The 22,843-nt window shown below is 42.5% G+C and overlaps 1 gene segment (V, D, J or C); it reads right to left on the bottom strand.

Moving 5' to 3' along the window:
• Window positions 1-1,426: 1,426 nt before the first annotated feature.
• LOC117087993 lies at window positions 1,427-18,050 on the bottom strand. The segment is given in 2 exon segments: window positions 1,427-1,956; window positions 17,923-18,050. Coding segments are annotated over 2 exon segments (561 nt in total).
• Window positions 18,051-22,843: the final 4,793 nt, after the last annotated feature.

The raw sequence follows: 22,843 nt of genomic DNA, 5'->3' as shown, positions 1-22,843 counted from the left end.
TTATTAAGTGTTTTCCTCCATGGGTAACGGTCTGTCTTATGGTGTACTTGGCTGGACAATGCTTTGTAGTTATTTGATCAAACACTAATCCAGGTGGTGTTGTGAATTTTGTAATAAAGGTTATTAAAACCGTAATCAGTTGACTCTGTGTTAGGTAGATTATTATTGCTAACCTGCTTGGCCCTGATTCCGTCAGAGCAGAGCTGGAGAAGGTCAAACTCCATGGTGATTAAGCAGCTTCAGCTGTTTCTGAGACTTCCCGCCTGCACTTACTGCTGGCCGGCCCTGAGGATATTGGATGTTTCCAGTCATCCCCCAAAATTGACATCCCCTACATCTCACAGGAAAGTGGCGTGTCCCTCTGCAGCTTGTCACACCTAAATATCAGACAGAAAGAGATTCTCCAAAACCAAATAATATTTATTTGAAAATGAGCATTGCAATGGGAATCTGCATGGGCACATTTAAGCAGGCAAATGAAGACCAGTGTTTTAAAAGAAAATCGAGGAGGCTTACACGAGCTGTTTTGAGACAATTATCCTGGGATAGAAGAATAACAAGGGTGGAATCAGTTTAAAGATGGACAGGGACTGGCAGGGCAGATATCCCCACAATATCCGTTCTTGTTATCAGGGATATGTTCATGAGAACCCTCTATTCATGACCTTCTCCAGCTTCACCTGCAAAGATTATAACACAAGTGGCTCCATGTTGATTCTGACAACTTTCACATCCTCTTCCTCACACCACTAGTGAAGAATGTTACTGTGTGAAGGTTTTTCAGAACAGGATTAGAAACACATCCACATCCCACATTAACCAAACAAGCTTGTCCCCTTCAGTCCCCACTGGCAACTTGCATTTCCAGATGAGTCTCCAGGCAACACAGTGGAGGGTCCTAAATGACAAGGAGTGAAGAAAGTCCCACTAGCCTCTCCTGCGTGACTGCAGCAGCCACAGCCTGAGACCCACCTGAGCACCAGGGAAAGGGCTTGAGGCCTGGAATTGTGACCACAAGGAAAATATCTTCCTTTTCCAGAAAGCAGGAAAAGCAAATGGAAAAATGAGAACAACGACTACAAAAGAAAGCAAATGGATTAGGGACAAAAGCAGCACCAGATCAGCGCAGATGCTGATTTGCCTACCTTAGTGTCAGGAGAAGGGCCAGACGTGAAACCTGTGAGGTTCTGCATGACACTGACCCTGGCCCAGCCTCTCTATTGTCTGTGACCAGGATCCGTAAAGAGTGTTCTAGTCAGTCCCTGTCCTGGGTCTCACTGGAGAAGACTCACTAGGAAGCCCTGAGCTTACTCACTGCTCTGATCCTGGTGACCGTGGTTGAAGAATTTTCATCCCTGTAAGCGTCAATCTGCATTTTGTGCCGGTGAGAATAGGTCCCCATATTAAAATAATTTCTTTCAAATGCATAGCTAAGACATTATTAGGCACAGATTTCTAAACTTAAGAGGTTCCCTGGGGAACTGTCAGAAGATGACGTCCCACATCCTGACAGGAAATCAGGCTCCGTGTGCACCTGCCTCTGGGTTGACTCTGATCGGTGGGTCCCGAGCGCCCCCTGCCGCTGATTTCCCGCCGCGCCCCTGCAGGGAGGTTTGTGTCTGGGCTCACACTGACTTCCCCTCACTGTGTCTTTCGCACAGTAATACACGGCCGTGTCCTCCAATCTCAGGTTGTTCATTTGAAGATATAGCATGTTCTTGGAATTGTCTCTGGAGATGGTGAATCTGCCCTTCACGGAGTCTGCATAGTATGTGCTACCCCCACCACTATTAATAGCTGAGACCCACTCCAGCCCCTTCCCTGGAGCCTGGCGGACCCAGTGCATGCCATAGCTACTGAAGGTGAATCCAGAGGCTGCACAGGAGAGTCTCAGGGACCCCCCAGGCTGGACCAAGCCTCCTCCAGACTCCACCAGCTGCACCTCACACTGGACACCTGCAAACAGAGAGACACCAAGGTCAGAAACTGCCACATATATCCACTGTTTCTCTCACTCATGTCCACTCCCACTCGATCTCTCTATTTCTTCATGAATCACCTCTTAAAACAGCAACAAGGAAAACCCAGCTCAGCCCAAAGTTCATGGTGAGTTTTCTGTGTTTAGTGCTGATCACTGACTGGAACACCACGGACTTCCAGGGCTGGGACTCCTCTCCCAGAGCTACAGGGTCGGGGCTGGGCTGGTTTTCATCAGCAGGGGGAGGGCCCTATTTGCATGTCTCCCACTATATAGCAAGCTCTGGGGTGGGACATCTGAGGAGAGGGCAGGGCTCAGTGCAGATGAAGTGTCCTGGGGGAGACTGGAATAATTATATCATTCAGGAACATATAATTTTATATTATGTGATTATGCATTGATTAACATTTACCTCTCATAATCTTATTTTATTCTTACATATTTACACTATATATTTAATGCAGGTTTCAATGTTATATTTTATAGAAGATAATTTACATAGGGAACACAGCAGTTGTGCAGTATGTTTAAGATTACACATCTAAAAAAAAAATTAGTCCTATTATCTGGGACTGTGCTGTGTTCACCAGAGAAGGCTGCTCTCCTGAGACAATCCCAGGGCAGCGTGGTCCACACCTAGTGAAGTCTGGTCCACACCTAGTGAAGTCTGGCCCACACCTAGTGAAGTCTGGTCCACACCTCGTGAAGTCTGGTCCACACCTCGTGAAGTCTGGTCCACACCTAGTGAAGTCTGGTCCACACGTAGTGAAGTCTGGTCCACACCTAGTGAAGTCTGGTCCACACCTAGTGAAGTCTGGTCCACACCTAGTGAAGTCTGGTCCACACCTAGTGAAGTCTGCAGGATTCACCATCTGTTATGTCAACTTTCTGTAATTTACCTAAACATGTAGAGTGAATCACGTTTCATGTGTATGTTTTCAGAAGCCAGTCATATTCTTTGTGTTAATGTTGATCTGTTTATTGCTCCATTTTAGTCAAATATTATTTCATCCGTTTGTTATTGCTTTATTCAAGTGCAATTAATAAATAATTAATTCAAATTTATAGTGAATGATTTGAAAAATGTTGACCTATGTTTGCAACCATTTACTCAGCACGTCAACCAGGTTTTGAATAATTAAATTAATCCTGAAATCTTTCTCTTATTTCTCTGAAATTCAACTCACATCCCCATTACTTCTAACAGCATATTCTCAGAAAAACTGAAATCTTCTCCATGTTAATTTACAATAGTGGCAACTTCTAAAATTTCTACAAATGTGTCATATAAAATTTACTGTTAATTCCTTAGTTTCTTTCACTAAGCACAATTACTTGAGAATTTAGCCACGTTTTTATATGAGTGAGGCATGCCTTGATTTCAAGCTGCATTAGATTCTAGTACATAAATATATGCCAAACTATTTAATTATTCACCTGTAACCAAATGTGATTTCTTCTCACAGTTAATGGATTTGATAGAGAAAAGCAGCTACTAACCATGGGAATGTAAAAATGAGTAAACTATGCTCTTATTCTGACCTCATTAACAACAAACCTGAACAACTACAAATAAAAAAAAAAATCTTCAACATATCTGAGTTGAAATCAGAGAGAAAGCAAACAATAAACACAACCTGAAATCTGAGGCGAGAGGAGGCTGCAGAGAGAACCAGGACCCATATATTAGTGTACCTGGGGCAGATATCACTGGATGGTATCTAAGATCGGAACAGACTGGCTTGGAAATATTCAGTGAGTTGCTTGAGGATGCATATGCTCTTAGTGTTAGACTTTGAAGCTGCTAGTGCTTGAAGAATTTTTCTACAGAATTATTATTAATATTCCTGCTGCACTTCATGCAAATAAACAGGCCAAGTTTAAGACTAAAGTTTATTTTGCAAATAACTCAGTCTTATCATTGTTTGCTTCTAACAAAAACCAAAACTGGAAGGAGAAACATTGTATTTCAAAACATATCACACACTTGTCTTTAAACGCTAATCTCCTCAGTTGTTTAAGCATTTGCCTGCATTTTAGAGTAAGTCTGCTTATTCCTGAGTGGCAATCAATGATCTCTGGCTACAGCCCAGAAGAAACAAAAAGCGATGGGGAATATAAAAAAATCTGGATCAATATTTTAATTCTAAGCAATTATCCTTGAAATCATGCCAGGTGATGGGAATAAATAGGGTGCCCCTAACCTGGCGGTTTCTTTGGGAAAATAAATCCCAGGGAGCTATCAAAAAAATCAAGCCCCATGCACCCACATTTCAGCAGGCGTAACTACAGTCACCAGTTATCTGGGCGTGTCAGCAGCCTTGGAATTGTTTTTCAAACTCTTTACCAACTTGTTTGGTTCTGACACATGTCTTCTAATAACTCGATTTGTCTCTTCTCATTTTCAAACCGTCAAATTCCAAACGGTCATGCAACTGGAGCCTGGGATAATGGCTCCCTTTTCCTGGGGTCACTTAGATAGGCCTCCAAGAGAGATCTTCCCCAAACAGCATCCCCCATCAGCTGGAAGCAGTTAAGATTGGTCTTTGGCTCTATTCTAAGGACAGGTAGATGTACTTCTTCAAAGAGGAAAATGATAGAGGTAGCAGGCAGAGTATTCTCCTAGGCAGACAGGAGAGGGTCCCCAGAGAATCTCCAGTGCACCAAGGTCTTTGTGCACAGGGGCTTGCCTAGACATGCCTGCAGTGAAAATTGTTAAAGTTGTCTTTGTCTCTGATAAAATAGTTGTAATACCTAACCTTGTTTTAACATCAATAGACTCTCCCTTAGCTACCTAACCTTGTTTTAATATGAATAGACTCTCCCTTAGCTGAGAAAACCTGACAGACTCCATTTGGCTCCTTCATTTGCAAGACATCAAGGACTCCTTACCCACCCCCTTCCTCAAGGAGTTAACTTGTGTAAGCTGACTCTCAGCACATCAAAGAGTCCCATTAACTGATAAGGCACTGTGGCAAGCAATGTCCACAGTTCCCAGGAATTCACTAGGGACATAGCACCATAAAGCCCCTGCGTTTGGGTCCCTCAGAGCCCCCACACCTATCACCTTGTGATGAATTGAAAGCCCCTGCGCCTGGAATTGTTTGTTTTCCTGTAACCATTTGTCTTTTTAATTTTTTATCTGTTTTACTTCTGTAAGATTGCTACAGCTAGAATCCCCCCTACCCTCTCTAATCCAAAGTATAAAAGAAAATCTAGCCCCTTATTCGGGGCTGAGAGAATTTCAAGCTGATAAATATCATGTTCAAGCAAATGCTAACAGGCAAACAAAAAGCTAACATGGAGCAAAAAATATACAGTGATTCAATACAGCAAACACTCTAGCTCAGCCCAGTTTACAATATTATCTAATCAAGGAGGGCATTGTCATTGTTCATGCAAGACAGTCAATCCCACTCACAAACTTCTGGGAATGTTTAAAAAATGGCATCTCTACATAAAAATTATCAAATTTTTTTTTTTTTGAGACAGAGTCTCGCTCTGTCGCCCAGGCTGGAGTGCAGTGGCCGGATCTCAGCTCACTGCAAGCTCCGCCTCCCGGGTTTATGCCATTCTCCTCCTCAGCCTCCCAAGTAGCTGGGACTACAGGCGCCCGCCACCTCGCCCGGCTAGTTTTTTGTATTTTTTTAGTAGAGACGGGGTTTCACCGTGTTCGCCAGGATGGTCTCGATCTCCTGACCTTGTGATCCGCCCGTCTCGGCCTCCCAAAGTGCTGGGATTACAAGCTTGAGCCACCGCGCCCGGCCAAAAATTATCAATTTTTATAAAATGTAAAACTTCCTTGGCCAAGGGTTCTCCCACTAGCACTATGGAACCATGGTCCACTCCTCAGGGTGCATCAGTTGTTACCCTATGACTTGGCAGCTAAAAGGCCCATATGTTTATAGACTTTACCCCTAGAGATCATGTTTGTTCTATGGCATGCATGTGTTACAAAATACTGAAAGTGATTCCTGTGTGAAAGGCACTCTAATAATGAAGAGTTTAAGGTGGCCTTTTTACTACGTTTTGTCCAGAATCCCCTGTGATCTTCAGCAAGGGAATTAGAAGGAACATCAGCAGAAAATACTGCTCTTGAATCATATCAGAAGGAATCTTATCAGATACTTTAAACTAATTCACTTCAGAAAACATTCAGGCAGTTAATTATTGGGTTCATATTTTACAACTAAAGACTCAGTGCAGGCCAGATGCAGTGGATCATCTCTACAATCACACCACTTTCAGAAGCAAAGTGAGGAACCCCCATGAGACCTGGCAATCGCAGCCAGCCTGGGCAGCATAAAGAGATGCTATTTCTATGAAAAAACGTTTAAAAAATAAGGAGGATGGGGTGGTGTGCCCATCTACTTGGAGATACTCAGAAAGCTAAGATGGAAAAGTTATGTGAGTCAGGAGCTCAAATTTACAGTGAGCTATGATCACACAACCATATTTTGTGCGACAGAATGAGAGCCTGTCCCTAAAAACAAACAAAAAAGAATCAATTAAGAATTTTACACAACTGTAAAGCTACTCAAATAGGAGATGTTAAACTGAGCACCCTCATAGATCCTCTGGCATTTCTGATGTTTTTAAGCAGATGGCTGACCTAAGACCTGCAGAATAAGCTGATAATCCTTGATTGTGAGAAGCTTCTACCCAAGACATTAGACCAGGACCCTGTCTAATTCCCCATCACCTCCTTCTTTTTCTCATTATTCTTTGCTTATATTTTTAAAGTCATCTCATTTCTGTAGACCTGGGTGTTGTCCACCCATACTGAACCCTTATCTTCTTTCTTATTTGTACTTTTATTCTTGCTATGTAGAATAAGTTGTCACACTATTTTTTGATGCACGACTGCTGATGACTTAAGGCTCACTACTCCAGGACCACAGTGGTCCTGCTGTACAGAGCACCCTCTGGTGTCCTGTTTTTCTTCGATGGTTCCTGAGAGGCCCTGGTGACCTGAGTGCCTCTACAATGGTCTTGGGTGGCCCTGGTTTCCTGAGGGACTCTGGGGTCCTGAGCAAGCCCGGCTGTCCTATGCACCCCTACAGGGAGGTTTGTGTGTGAGCTCGCACCGTGGTTCCCTCACTGTGTGTTCTTAAAAATGCACGGCTATGTGCTTGCTGCTCACGTAGCTCAGCTGTTGGAAGAACTGATTTATGGATATGGATCTGGGGTTGGTGACTGGACTCTTGAGGAGAGGGGGGTAATGTGTGCTCCCTTCACGACCTATGAACCTGATCCACTCCAGTACCTCCCACGGGGGGCTGATGGATCCAGCTCCAGCAGGAAGCATTATTTATGATGGGGAATCCAGAGACAGCGCAGGTGATGGAGAGGGTCTGTGAGAGTTTCACCAGGCCAAGCCTGCACTAAGAAACACAGTTGGTTGCATGTACAGGTTCTGGATAACACGCTGAAATTCCCCAAATATACACATTTTTATGAGAATGAAGAGCTTACTTGTGTTCAATTTTTGTGTTTCCTAGAGTAATGCAGTGGATTGTGATGTTAGATTCACACAAATATATTGTCACATTTGCTCCATACTTGGAACCCTGTAATAAAGAGAAACTGATGTCAGGAGAATGGGCATTGAACTCTCTCTGTCCATGATAATTGTGATTTTAAGATTAGGATTCAGATGTGATCATATAAAGGGTGTCCTAATTCTGAACCCACAGTTAGAGCTGAGCAGCAATCACAGGCATTGGAGATCACTGACACGGAGAAATACCTGACTCTCTGAAGCTGCACCTGGAGGTCTCTTCAGGCTCTGAGTGGTCCAGGAACAGCTCCCCCCTCAGACTCCGAGTGAGGACAGCCTCTGCTCTTTCTCTGCGGGAGGTGAGCGTTAGTGTGTGGAAAGAACCTAACTTACTTTAATCAAGATCTCTGTACTTGGGCAGAAAACAAAGAATATGAGCAAAAACTGATTTCAGACTTACTAGCACAATTTCTCATGAGGAAGGCAATAATATGTCTGGATCTTACACAGAATCAGGAAACTATACATTTGGGGTAACATTGAAAATTACGATTTCTTTGCAGATTATGTTCTTAGTTATCTATGTCATCTGAAAAAATGATTTAAAATCATGGTTTTTATATAAAAATCCATAAAAAGGGTGCTGGCCCTGAAAATGCACCTCCCGTCCCTCCAGCATCAGGGAGCCCAATAGACCAGGCAGCCAGCTGCTGCACTGCACTCTAACACCCGTCACCTGGTGTGTGCCAAAGTCACCCCTCCGGGGAGCTCCTCCCAGACAATGGCTGTGCACAGAGGAGTACTGAGGCGTGGCTGCTGCTGGGACACATGGGAGAGAGATTCCTGATGGACAACTGTGCTCTGGGAGGCACCAATGGCCTCTCTGGACTTAACTTAGACCACAAGGTAGTTAGGGCAGCTCCATCAAGTTCCTACCCATGTCCAGCACTAGTTGAGAGACTGGCATTCTTGGGTGACGGCGTCTAGAGCCTCACCCAGCTCCTGCGCATTTTTATGCCTCCATTACTTACATGTGCCTTGGTGACAAAATGAGAATGTTTCCTCTTCTTATAATAAACTTTTCTAATCCAGAGACCTCAGGGGTAGCCACAGAATCATAAATGCAGAGAGGCTCGCAGGGAAACTGTTGCATGCAGAGGAAGCCACAGATCCTGAAGGAAAGCTGCCCGTGACAACCATCTGCACCTGCCCTAGTTTTCTGTGGGTTCTGAGTGCCCCCTTTAGCTGAGCCTCCTCCCATATCATTGCAGGAAATTCTGTGTCTGTGTTCACACTGGCGTCTTCTTACCTCGTGCCTCACATACAGTAATACACGGCCATGCCCTCTGCTCTCAGACTGTTCATCTGCAAATACAGTGACTTTTGGCACTTTCTTTGGAGACGGTGAATCTGCTCTTCACAGATTGTGCATAACATATCTGATTACCATCATACTCTATATCTACTACTCACTCCAGCCCCTTCCCTGGAGCCTGGGAAACGGAGTTCATTCAGTAGCTACTGAAGGTTCATCCAGAGTCTGCACAGGAGAGTCTCAGGGACCCCCGAGGTTGTCTTGGGTCCTCTCCAGACTCCACCAGCTGTACCTCACACTGGACACCTACAAACACAGAGACATCCTGGTCAGAAACTGCTGGACATATCCACTATTTCTCTCAAATTTTTTCACTCACACTTCATCTCTCTAGTTCACCTTTTAAAACAAGGACAGTGAAAACCCAGCTCAGCCCAAACTCCATGGTGAGTCCTCTGTCTTTAGACCTGTTCACCAAATGGAAACCCCTGAGAATCCCAGGGCTGGGGCTTCTCTTCTAGAGCTGCAGGGTCCAGACTGGGCTGGTTTTCATCAGCAGAGGGAGAAACGTATTTGCATGTCTCCTACTGTACAGAAAGCTCTGGGATGGGAATCGTGAGGAGGGGCAGGGCTCAGAGCAGACAAAGTGCCCTGGGGGAGATTGGTAGTGATCTTATCACTCGGGAAAACGTCATTTAGTGGTCATCTTATTTCATTTTTATGTATTTACAGAGTACATTTAATGCAAGTGTGAATGTTCCATTTTAAGGAAGATAAATTACATACAGAACAGAGTGGTTGTACAATGCATTCCAGGTCACACAGCTGGATAGAGTTCACCCCATTATCTCTGCCTGTGCCTCTGGGCCACTAGAGGAGACTGCTCCCCTGAGACAACTCCGGGGCAGTGTGGGACATGCCTAGTGAGGTCTGCAGGATTCCACCCCTGCCAGGACATCTCCCTTTTCTTTTTTTGTATTCTGCTATTTTCCTAAACTATCTAGAGAGAACCACTGTTCATGCATGTGCATTTTCAAGAGTCTGAGACGTTTGAGTGTTCATACTCATCTGTTTTTTGCTCCTCCTCAACCTATTCATTTTTTCCTTTGCTACTGCTTTATTTAAGTACAATTAATAAATCATTAATTCAAACATATACTGCACAATTTGGAAAATGTTAATGTGTGTGTGCAACCCTTTGATCAGGGCTTCAATTAAGTTGTGTACAATTAAGTTGACCCCTAAATCTTTCTGTCACTTCCCTGTAATTTCATGTCACCACCCCATTACTTTCAACACCCAATTCTCACCAATTTCAAATCTTCTTTGCTACTTGAGAATAGCTGTACCTTCTGAAGTTTACACAAATAGAAGTTTATGAAGTGCTCTCTTAATTCTTCAGCTACTTTCACTCAGCAGTTATTTGCGAATGTAACCATGCTTTTATGTGAATGAGAGATGCCTTGATTCTAATGCTGCATTGTACTTTAGTTCATAATCATATGTCAAATTGTTTAACATTCACGTGTAATGAATACAGATATTTGATTTGTTTTCTTAGTTTCTGGCTTTCATATCGAAACAGCTACTCAGTGTGGGAATGTGAACGAAGAGAAAACCATGATCTTATTCTGTTCTCATTAACAACAAACCTGAAAAACTGCAAATAAAGGAAGAAGAAAAACCTGTACCATATCTAAGTCGGTTTCACAGAGCAAACAAGAAGTCTGAAATCTGAGGAGACAGACGCCTGCAGAGAGGACTGGGGCCGACATGTTAGTGAACTCAGGGCAGGTGCCACGGGATGGCACTGAGAGGAATGGGCTTACCTGGAAATATTTAGTGATTTTTTTTTTTTCCTGGATGCATGTGCTAATGGTGTTAGAGTGTGAAACTACTAGTCCTTGCAGGCTTTTCCCAGGAATTTGAAAAATTCACAGTCAACTCCCTTATCTGCTGTCCTGTGCTGTTGACAGGAAGAGAAGAGCAGTAAGGACTGTTGAACACCTGGATTCACCTCCACCATCTCCAGGGGAAATCCACTAAAACCTGTGTCCTACATGCTGTGGCGGAGTCAACAGAAACAAATGAAAATAGAGGATTCCCAGGAAACTCCATCCATGTGAAATTCTTAATCTGCAGGGTAAGTACAATGGAGGAGAAGCTGAGGACACTGGTGAGAAACCACTGTGGTTGGGAAAAGACATTCTACCCCTGCGGGAAGAGGTATGGACAGGAAAATTTGGAAGATCACCCCGAGAACCATGATTACTACTCATGCCTAAGAAGGAGGCTGATGCAGAAGGCTGGAGAACGCCCCCATTTGTTCAAGACCCTTCTCTACATGGTCATCTTGGTCTGCAGAATAATGATGTAGCAGCATCAGCTCCATTCTGGCCTCTGTCATGTGACAGTTTTTTGTGGATTTGCTTTCTGGTCTCACATGATTTGTTTCCTCTCTCAATTTCTAGCTCCATCCTCCTTTTAATTCTCAGTGTATTGAAGAGATTTATATTTAGCTTAGAACAATAAAACCATTGGAAGAAATTTTCATCTTAAAACCACCAAATCTAATGAGCTCTCTCCAGAGATGCCCATCTGTTTTTTCTTCCTTTCCTATGGGGTATGGCCCTTGTTTCTACCTGAGTCTGGCTCTTATTTTCATATGCATGAGGAGTCCAACCATTACACACCCAGGAACATCTTGGAGAAACGGACCCTATCATCTGTCTCCTCAGCCCTCATGTGAACAGCGGCTACTCTGTCAGCTGTTGTATGTGCTTTAGGGCTTTCCATTTAAAAGTGTCTTTCACTAGCCCCCCAAATAAAGTTCCTGAACATTAAATACTTTCAAGATCAAGTATTCTTTTCTGTCCCTTTGTTGTTAATATTGTTTTATTCTATTAAAATCCATTGGAACCTCAGTGACAATAGAAGGGTCCAGCCTACCCATCCCATTGTCTGACTTCTGCCTGACGATCCACCTATGAGCTCATTTACTTCACTGCTCTGCAGCTGATGGAACCATCTGGACCTTCATTAATAACAGGTGTGTGATCCATTAGCGAACAACTGAGAGCAGCAAGTGCTTGAGCTCCTCGGAACACAGGTGTGGTCCTGCAGTAGAGTCTGTGTAACTGAAATCACATGTGCGTACAACGCATGGACTCAGCCCAGAAGGTGATGCCAGCTCCTGGCCATTCCTGGGTAGCCTGATGTGGGGTGCCCACAGAAGAATGGATGCAGTATACAGATTTTAGAAAGTGATGATATGGTGCTGGGGGCAGTGACAGCCAAATTTCACTAAAAGTCTATTCTGCCCTTGGTACTTGGGGAAGACTGGGAAGAAGGGAACAAATCTCAGACCCCATGTAGCTCCTCATCTAGGAAGAGATTCAGTCCCATTTTAGAAAGTTGAAGAAATAGTCTATACTTTCAGGGATCATTTCTTTTTTTCTTTTTTTTTTTTTTTTTGAGGCGGAGTCTCGCTCTGTCGCCCAGCTGGAGTGCGGTGGCCGGATCTCAGCTCACTGCAAGCTCCGTCTCCCAGGTTTACGCCATTCTCCTGCCTCAGCCTCCCGAGTAGCTGGGACTACAGGTGCCCGCCACCTCGCCCGGCTAGTTTTTGTATTTTTAGTAGAGACGGAGTTTCACCGTGTTAGCCAGGATGGTCTCGATCTCCTGACCTCGTGATCCGCCCGTCTCGGCCTCCCAAAGTGCTGGGATGACAGGCGTGAGCCACCGCCCCGGCCAGGGATCATTTCTATAGTTCGTTCAATGAAGTTGAAGAAAAACAGTGATGCTGGTGATGTTGCTGTGGTTTCCTGTGACATGCTTAAGAGACAGCAGGAGATGGTCAGCGGCCAGTGTCCGCCCAGCTGGCGCTCTTTGTCCATTTGTTATGTCCAAATGAAAGATAAAGGACCAATTTTGTGGCACACACACCAGGGCTGGTTTCAGAGGATCTTGCCCAAAAATGGCCAATATGGTCATGACACATTTTTATATGAGAACTAGTATATTTGCCAATTTTATGTGGAAATCTGAGAGGTGTGCCCAGCCTCAGGGCTGCTCCTCCCTCAAGGAGATAGAGCTAACAGAGTTATGTGGCATTAGTCTGTCTGGGTCTTCATAAGAAGACAACAGGAGTGACCAGGCGCGGTGGCTCAAGCCTGTAATCCCAGCACTTTGGGAGGCGGAGGCGGGCAGATCACGAGGTCAGGAGATCGAGACCATCCTGGCTAACCCGGTGAAACCCCGTCTCTGCTAAAAAATACAAAAAACGAGCCGGGCGAGGTGGCGGGCGCCTGTAGTCCCAGCTACTCGGGAGGCTGAGGCAGGAGAATGGCGTGAACCTGGGAGGCAGAGCTTGCAGTGAGCTGAGATCCGGCCACCGCACTCCAGCCTGGGCGACAGAGCAAGACTCTGTATTAAAAAAAAAAAAAAAAAAAAAGACAACAGGAGTGAGTGGCTTAAACAACAATATTGATTTTCTTACAATTCTGCTGTCTGAATGTGGAAGATCAAGGTGCTGGCAGGGTCGGTTCTTGGTGCGGCTTCTTCCTGGCTTGCACAGGGCAACCTTCTAGTGCACTACGTCTCCACATGGATACTCCTCTGCGAGCACATGAAAAGTGAGAGGTCTCTGGAGTCTCCTCCTCATCGTATAAAGACAATAGGTCTATTGCATTAAGGTCTCACACATATGACCACATTTAACCTTAATTGTATCCTTAAAATTCTAACATAGATCCATTAGATTTAAGGTTTCAGCATATGAATTTCAAAGAGAGCACAATTCAACTGACGACACAAATCAAGAGATGGTGAGAAGCATTAGAATATATTTTTTAATAAAGAAGGTAAAATGGGCCCTGCAGAAACTTGTAGGAAAGTTCCCAGTAATTGGTGAAACTTCGACCGTAAGAGGAAAATTTGTCTTCCTCCGTTCTTCCCTGACACAAGGATGTGAGGAAGCAGAACCACAGATAATAAAGAAAGAGGATCCCTGGGGACAGCTGAGGTGCTGGTGAGGAGGGAGAGCACTGAGCAGATGAGGAAGCCCCGCCCTCCCTGCACCTGCTCCTGACCCGGCCTCCTGCTCTGTGGTCCCCGCGCGCCCCCTGCTGGTCCTGAGCGGCACCTGCGCCCGCCCCCTCCGCCTCCCTGCAGGGAGGTTTGTGTCTGGGCTCACACTCACCTCCCCTCACTGTGTCTCTCGCACAGTAATACACGGCCGTGTCCGCGGCGGTCACAGAGCTCAGCTTCAGGGAGAACTGGTTCTTGGACGTGTCTTTTGAAATGGTGACTCGACTCTTGAGGGAGGGGTTGTAGTAGGTGCTGCCACCACTACCATAGATATACCCAATCCACTCCAGTCCCTTCCCTGGGGGCTGACGGATCCAGCCCCAGTAGTAACCACTGCTGATGGAGCCACCAGAGACAGTGCAGGTGAGGGACAGGGTCTCCGAAGGCTTCACCACTCCTGGGCCCGACTCCTGCAGCTGCACCTGGGACAGGACCCCTGTGAACAGAGAGGCCCACAGTGAGCCCTGGGATCAGAGACAGCCTCCCACATCGTCATATCTGCATCCCCGAGACACTCACATCTGGGAGCTGCCACCAGGAGGAGGAAGAACCACAGGTGCTTCATGTTCTTGCACAGGAGGTCCATGACTCTCAGAGAGCATTTCCCATGTGAGCAGGACCCTGAATTTAAGGAAATGTGTGGTGGTTTCCTGTGGGTGCCTAAGTGAGGATTTGCATGTGGGTGGTGCCTTTGTGTGGAGAGATGAAAAGGGATGAGGGCGCCCCGGTCTTTTGGGTTCATGCTGTAAGGAGGATGCTGGCTGTGCCCTCTGAGAACCCAGTTCTCCTCCTGGGGCCTCCCCTCACCAAGCCCAGATTCCTCTTCTTCCAGGCAGGGAAATGTGCTGAAGGAGCTGGTCTGGGAGATGAGTGTGATCATGGATCAAGGACAGATTTTGGAACAGGTTCAATGCTGTTTTACCCTTGAAGATTTATATGAAACCAACCAAACAGCCAGGTTATCTAAATTGTCAAATCTCCATTCAAAAATATTAGGGCAGCAGCTGAATATGTTAATCACAGTGAGTTCATGCAAATCTAAATCCATACAATTTTCACTGCAATTCAGAACATCCATCATGGGTAGCGGGAAAATATCTGTCCCAGGGAGTGTGTCATTTAAGGAAAAAAAAAATCTGAGAGCCGCTCTTCTGGGACCTTTTGAAATTTGGGGTTCTGTCTGAGATCTCAGGAGAAGGTGGTGACTCATGTCTCCATCGTTCTCAATGTGTGACCCTAAGAATGTGGCCTGGCCTGTAAACACTTCTCTGTGAAAATATGTAAATTGGGGATTGCAGTGACGATTTCAGTCAAAAACTGTAATAGGTCAGCAAAGGAGGATAGTCTCATCACCAAGTTTAGTGCAATTACCTTTCCTGGGAACCAGAGTGGACGTCTGTGAGCCCTCCCCTCTGAGAGCACGTGGAACTCTGGTCCTTCCCTGATGGGTCATACCTGTGAAACATGGCTGGAAAATTACACTCAAGTCCAGAGTCCTTACCTACATATTTACCAATTCAGATTCATCTGTCTCTGAAAGACTTTCTCCTCCATTGATTTGCATGAACATACCCTAGGGTGTGTGGTATTGCAACTTGGGCATTTGACATTGGTTTGGTGAATTATATAATAAATAATCTGTCTCCATGGATGTGGGTAGCAGGAGAATCACTAGAAGTTGGGAGTGTTGTATAATCAGGATAAACCTGGGCTCTCTCCTGAGGAGCTGAACAAGTGAGCTGACCTGTGGGACAACAGAGGGAGAGAGACAGACCTAACATCCAGAGCCATGTGAACTCCTTATCTCCCGGGGGATCTCTGGGCCTTTTGTTTGAACAGATCCAGAAAGACCTTCCTCACCCTCGGAATTATGAACATTGAGGGAAATTGAGATACATTTTTATTTATGGAGAATAATTCACAGGCTTGTAGACATCTATGAGGTGCATACAGGGTTGCTACAATATGCTCACACAGAGAACAGAAAGAATTATATTTGGTAGAAAGACAACCAAAGAGTTTCTGAATTTGTAGGTATTGTTTGCCGCAAGTATGGCAGGTGGCTAGATCATGTTATAATGCTAGAGGTAAAACTTCCCAACATTGTTATAGAGACAAAATGCAAAAGAGTAAAGATTCAAATGAAGTTTCTTTGAAAATCAACAGTAATGAACAGTCCAAAAGAAATCAACCATTATGGGAAGAGTGGTCATTAAATGAAATAGTAAATTCCGTCTGACAGCTCATTTTCACCTCCGCGAAGACTTCAGAGCATAGACTAAGAGCAGAGAGTGAACGTAGGGCAAACAGGGACCAGATGTTTGAGGAGGATGGAGAGTGAGCTGGAGTCATTGTGAGCCATTCAGAAAGGTAGCAATGTGCCAGAGTGTACTGAGTCCTCCTGAGTTAAGAGGTGCTGAATAATCACCTGTATCACTGCCCTCAGTGTATTTTATTCTCCAAATTCTCTTGGATGTTCAGATTTGAACACGTGGAGTGTTGACGGAAATCATCATGACTAGGAACTTTTCAGTGAAGATGTAGGTAACAATGTGCGTGTGATTAAATTTGGGTCGTGCAAATATTATTATCCAAAATGTCAAAGTCAGTGTCTCTTAATATATCTTTCTTTTTTATTTTACAGGCAAAGACTTGTTCTGTTGCCCAGGCTGGAGTGCAGTGCTGTCTACTAATTTCATAGCATAAAAATGATCAGCCCAATTTATGTAGTCCTGTTATCTCCATCAATGACTTAGGTCCATGTGGCCTGTGACATAGCTCTAGACACAGAGGGAAAAGAGGTGGTTTGTTGAGTTGATGTTGCTTCTTCAGAGGGGAGTTTAAACAATCAACTCCTCATCTCACCCAGTCTATTTTTATAACTGTGCGTGAAACTTGGGAATGCAGTCACGATTTCTTAAATAACGGGAGTTGATTGTGCCATGAAGGAAACAAGAATATGGGTAAATTTAAAGCCTGGGTACATAATCTGCTGAATTAACAAAGCCTAGAGCCAATCACATTCTGGCATCTTGTTTAGTTAGTTGTGAATTTATTTTCAGTTGGTTAGTTCAAGTTCCCATAATTTCTGCTAAAATAGTCAGATACAATAATCTTCAGATACTGAAATAAAAAAATAACTAATTTGAAAATGAACCCGACTTCCAGGAGAGTTGAAAATTCCTTTGTGGTGAACGGTGTGAAGCACCACACCTGGTCTATACATATGTCTATGAGTATAAATTTATGTCCCTATAGCTATGTAGTTGCTGATGTCAACAAATGTTACTAAAACTCTGCAAGAGTCAGTGAAAAGAATTAGGAATGTTTATTTCTTGAACGTATATACTTAAACGATACATATATACAGAATTTTAGTAATTCCTAAAATTTAATAATAAATTTATAATAAATACAAGTAATAAAATATCACAGCCTAGAATGCTCCAGAGTTCTGCCAATACAAACCTAACTTTTCTTTCCAGCTGAGGAGAAAGGAAACCTCGCCCTGCACCTGCTCCTGGGACTGGTCCTGTCCGCAGTGGGTTCCGAGAGCCCCCTGGTGGCCGCGCGCGCCCCTGCAGAGAGGTTTGTGTCTGGGCTCACACTGATCTCCCCTCACTGTGTTCCTCGCACAGTAATACACGGCCGTGTCCTCGGTTTTCAGGCTGCTCATTTGCAGATAGGTGATGCTTTTCGAATCATCTCTGGAGATAGTGAATCTGCCTTTCACAGATGCAGCGTAGTCTGTTGTCTCACCATCAGCTTTGTTTCTAATTAATCCTACCCACTCCAACCCCTTCCCTGGAGCCTGGCGGACCCACTGCATGTAGTGGTCACTGAAGGTGAATCCAGAGGCTGCACAGGAGAGTCTCAGGGACCCCCCAGGCTGGACCAAGCCTCCTCCAGATTCCACCAGCTGCGCCTCACACTTGACACCTGCAAACACAGAGACACCAAGGTCAGAAACTGCCACACATATCCCTGTTTCTCTCACTCATGTCCCTTCACACTCACTATCTCTAGATCTCCATGAATTACCTTTTAAAATAGCAACAAGGAAAACCCAGCTCAGCCCAGACTCCATGGCTGGTGGTCTGTGTTCAGTGCTGGTCACCAAGTGGAAACTCCTGGGAATCCCAGGGCTGAGCTCCTCTCCCAGAGCTGCAGGGTCAGGGCTGGGCTGGATTTATCAGCAGAGGGAGGGCCCTATTTGCATGTCTCCTACTATATAGCAAGCTCTGGGGTGGGGCGCCTGAGGAGAAGACGGGTCCAGATAAGGTGACTGTGCCTTGCAGGAGTTTGGTGACTATGATGGTATTTGGAAAATACACTGTCTTATTGGAAAATTTTGCTGTGATAAGCACTTTGAACGGATTACACTATTTTAGTTTTACTTATTTGTGTAAATTACATTTTGTCGGAATCAATGTTTCTTCATGTACAGATGTGGAAGTAAACCACACATGGAAAATTAATCTTGCCACTTTGGGAAGCAGAGTGGAGATTTCTCAAAGAACTTAAAACAGAGAGAGCATTTTACCCAGCAAATCCACTACTGGATCAACACTAATAAGACCTACTTTTTGAAAGCACAATAGGTGCCTACAGTCAATAATAACTTAATGGTATATTTTAAAGAAATTTAAAGAATGTAATTGGATGTTTTTGTATTTCAAAGAATAAAAGATTGAGGGGATGGACACCTCATTCTCCATCATGTGCCTATTTCATATTGTATGAAAACATCTCATGGAACTGGTAAATATATACACCTATTATGTACCAACAAAAATTTTATAAATAATTAATTTTCTAATTGAAGGCAAATGTTCAAAGGAAATAAAGTGATGAAAGTTTAAAGAGAGACACTTTCTAAGCAGTGAGTAACTACTGTGAAGCCCCTACCAATATGCACATACATGTTAGATTTTAATTTTTTTCTTTTTCTTCCATGCACAGAGAAGCACATTTTAATAAACAAATGTAAGGTTTCTTTTTAGTGGGGATGTGGTAACAGCACAGAGCAGATAAGGTGACAGCTCCTTCTTCCCTGCTACTTTGTGTGCAGCCCCTGCTGTGTGAAGGTTGAAATAAGGCCCTGACTCAATCAGTAGAACGTCACCACTCATACAAGGTGAAATGTCCTGGAATCAGAGGCAGATTGCACTCAGACTTCTTTCCCTACTGTCACACATGTTTTGGTACTTTTTGCAGTATCTTTTATTATTACTATCATTATACTTTAAGTTCTGGGATACATGGGTATACAGGTACCATGGTGGTTGGCTGCACCCGTCAACCCATCATCCACATTAGGTATTTCTCCTAATGCCATCCCTCCCCTAGCCCCTCACCCCTCAACAAGCCCTGGTGTGTGATGTTTCCCTCCCCGTGTTCACAGGTTCTCATTGTTCAACTCCCACTTATGAGAGAGAGCATGTGGTGTTTGGTTTTCTGTTCCTGTGTTAGGTTGCTGAGAATGATAGTTTCCAGCTTCATCCATGTCCCTGGAAAGGACATGAACACATCCTTTTTAATGGCTGCATAGTATTCCATGGTGTATATGTGCCATATTTTCTTAATCCAGTCTATCCTTGATGGGCATTTGGGTTGGTTCTAAGTCTTTGCTATTGTTAAGAGTACTGCAATAAACATACGTGCACATGTGTCTTCATAGTAGAATGATTTAAAATCCTTTGGGTATATACCCCGTAATGGGATTGCTGGGTCAAATGGTATCACCTACTTTGCAAGAAAAATAATTTAAAAAACAATAAAAAAAAGTCTCCGGGACACAGCGCATTCCCAACACTTTGTGAGGCCAAGGCGGGTGGATCGCTTGAGCCCAGGAGTTGGAGACCAGCTTGGGCAACGTAGCAAAATCCCGTCTCTACAGAAAATACAAAAAATTATCCAGGCTGAGTAGTGAGCACCTGCCTGTAGTCACAGCTGTACAGGAGGCTGAGGTGGGAGGATGGCTTGAGCCCAGCAGGTGGAGACTGTTGAGCGATGATTCGACACTGCACTCCACCCTGGGCAGCAGAGCAAGAGCAAGACCCTGGCTTGAACAACAACAACAACGACAACAACCACAACAACAAAAATAGAGTCAAATGTCAACACTTTTAGTTTTCCTTTCTTTCCTAAATGCAAATTTGTACTATGAAACAATAATCCATTCTAATTATCTCAATAGTTTTAGTAGAACTCTCATAGAAAATAAAGATAGATATTTTAATACAGAGAAAATGTATTTTATAATACTTCAGATATCAGTTTGACAGATATTGTCACCAAATTAAAAACAAATCACTGCCTGCATTTAGTCTAAAAGTAGCCCTAGAAAAGTATCAAGGAAGAATGCTTTCTAAAGATAAATATGTGCGTTCTAAAAATATGTATGTATACATTTTACTTTGGGGAATACATATTCTTAATTTTAATATAGGGACCCAGTAGAAATAATAATGGAGTGGACTGTTAAAAATCTCTTTCTGTTTGAGTCAGGAAGTTTAGATTAAAGGCTTACGATAAAAGTGTTTCCAAATCATATGAGTTGTTTAGTTCAAATCATTTTCTCTTGAAGGTACTTTTGATTCATGGCAAGAATTTATATTGAAACAAAATGTACATAAAAGTCAGCATGAACTTCTCTAAGTGGTTGAGATACCATCTAGCTTATCACAGACAAAAATTGTTGTATAAAATAAACACAAAATGTTATTATTTTAAATTTGATCTATGTTATGTAAAACAGAAAGAAACTTTGTGATATTTTTCTAACGTATGAAGCTATAGCAAAATTATTAAAAATCAGGTAAGTTAGAGTATGATTAGTCTTCCACTTATAAGTTATTTGAGTATAAAATTATGCTCAAATGCTGAACTAAGATACAAATGTCATATTGAATAATCACTCATATACTTCTGTATTAATTCATTTTCTTAAAAAACTTATATCCCATACTATAAAACAAAAAATTTTTTAAATTTATTCTAACTATATAGCGTAATTTAATGGATCAATGTGGCAAACTCAATATGTTTCAGGCACAAACAAAAATACTTAATGGGCAGGTTTTATTTTTCATTTAAAATACATTATATTAATTGTCAAAACAATAAATTTGCTGAGTGATTTCATAGCTTCACATTTACTTTTCTGCTGCAGTCAAAGCCAAAAAGGCTATAATTCCTCAAACTTTGAAAAGCACCACGAATCTTTAACAACAGGAGTTATAGGGCTTGGAAATAAATATTTATTGATTAATCCCAGGGGAACTTGTGTGGGGTTTTTTTTTTTTTTGAAACGGAGTCTCTCTCTGTTGCCCAGGCTGTTCAAGCAATTTTCCTGCCTCAGCCTCCTGAGTAGCTGGGATTACAGGTGCACACCACCAGACTCAGCTAATTTTTGTATTTTTAGTAGAGACAGGGTTTCACCATATTGGTCTTGCTGGTCTTGAACTCCTGACCTTGTGATCCACGCTCCTCAGCCTCCCAAAGTGCTGGGATTACAGGTGTGAGCCAAGGCGCCCAGCCCCTGTTACTTTTAATTCATGTAAAAATATAACTTTATCTCTATTTCATTTCACACAGAGAAAGCAATTCTAAATGTGTTAAAAACTCATGAAAACAAAAAAAATGATGAAACATTGCAGGTTATACGTTTATGATTAGTATGAAAAAGGAAATCCTAGGAATAAAAAATCATGAGGTTTTAAATAAAAGATTGATACGTTTCACTAAGAATTCATCAGTTTTTACTATGCAGAAAACAGAAAGGCTACCAACTAGAAATATATATATGGCAGTGTTAAAGGTTTTAATAAAAATATATAAAAAGAACTCTTTTAAATAACCAACCAATGACATAGAAAATAAGTGGGCAAAATTTTTAAATAGTCATTTTATGGAAGAGGAAATCTGAATAGCCAACAACCTCCTGGAAACTATACTGAAAACATCAACAATGCGGAAAATGAAAATCAAAAATCAATAAATTACATGCTCCAGTCAAACAAATGTTTAAGTTCTGGTTAGTTGAGAGGTTGGTAAAGATTACCATAATGGAAATCTCATACATTGCTGGAAAAAAATGTAAATTTTATAAACCCATTAAAAGCAATTAAAAATTTTTTAAAAATCTAAACATAATGCATAGGAAGAAAACTAGTACACAAATGAATGTAAAGGTACTTGAATAATAGAGTTCACAACAGAAATGTTTATTACAGCAATAAATGGAATCAACTTAAGTGTTTCACGACAAGGAATGAAAAAATTTTTGTTACCTATTATTTATAGTTATAATTCCATTTAAATAATATTCAAAGACATATAAAGCTCAATAGCATTTTGTTTAAGGTTACATATTTATGTGTAATACATCTAAAAGCAATTGAAAAATGAGCATAAAAATTAGCAAAATTATTTCTTCATGAGTACACAGAGAGTGAGATAGGATCAGATACACAGTTGGTTTAAAATTTTCAGTTTTTTCTGTGTGGGTGTGTGTTTGTGGGAGGGTGTATTCATCTGTATTCATTTTATTGTTGTATTTTATCCAGTATTAATCATTAAATATCCTTTGTATATATTTAATATTTAAATAAAAACAAAACCTTCCAAATTAAAAAACTTTATTAAAAAAACATTATAGCACATAGCAACACAATATGATCATCATATCTATATTTGTACTTTAAAGTGTTTTTTTATTATAACCCTTTTTAGACACACCAAACTTGGCCGACTACTATTATTTCACTTGGATTTCTTGCAACAAGGGATTATGTCAAATTTGACAAACTAAATAAACAAACCACCTAAATGAAACTTTGTGGACAATTTAGAATATTCTAGTCTTTCTGATGTCTCACTTTTAGAAAAACTGGATCTATGCTTGCAAAGAATTAAGAATTTTAGTTTGGAATAAACACAAAAATCAACTCTAAACGGG

This window comes from Trachypithecus francoisi, unplaced genomic scaffold (assembly GCF_009764315.1).
Source record: "Trachypithecus francoisi isolate TF-2019V2 unplaced genomic scaffold, Tfra_2.0 Contig00709, whole genome shotgun sequence".
In the NCBI taxonomy this organism is placed as follows: domain Eukaryota; kingdom Metazoa; phylum Chordata; class Mammalia; order Primates; family Cercopithecidae; genus Trachypithecus; species Trachypithecus francoisi.
Note: the sequence above shows the minus strand (reverse complement) of the source record. Positions and strands in the feature narration are given on the sequence as shown.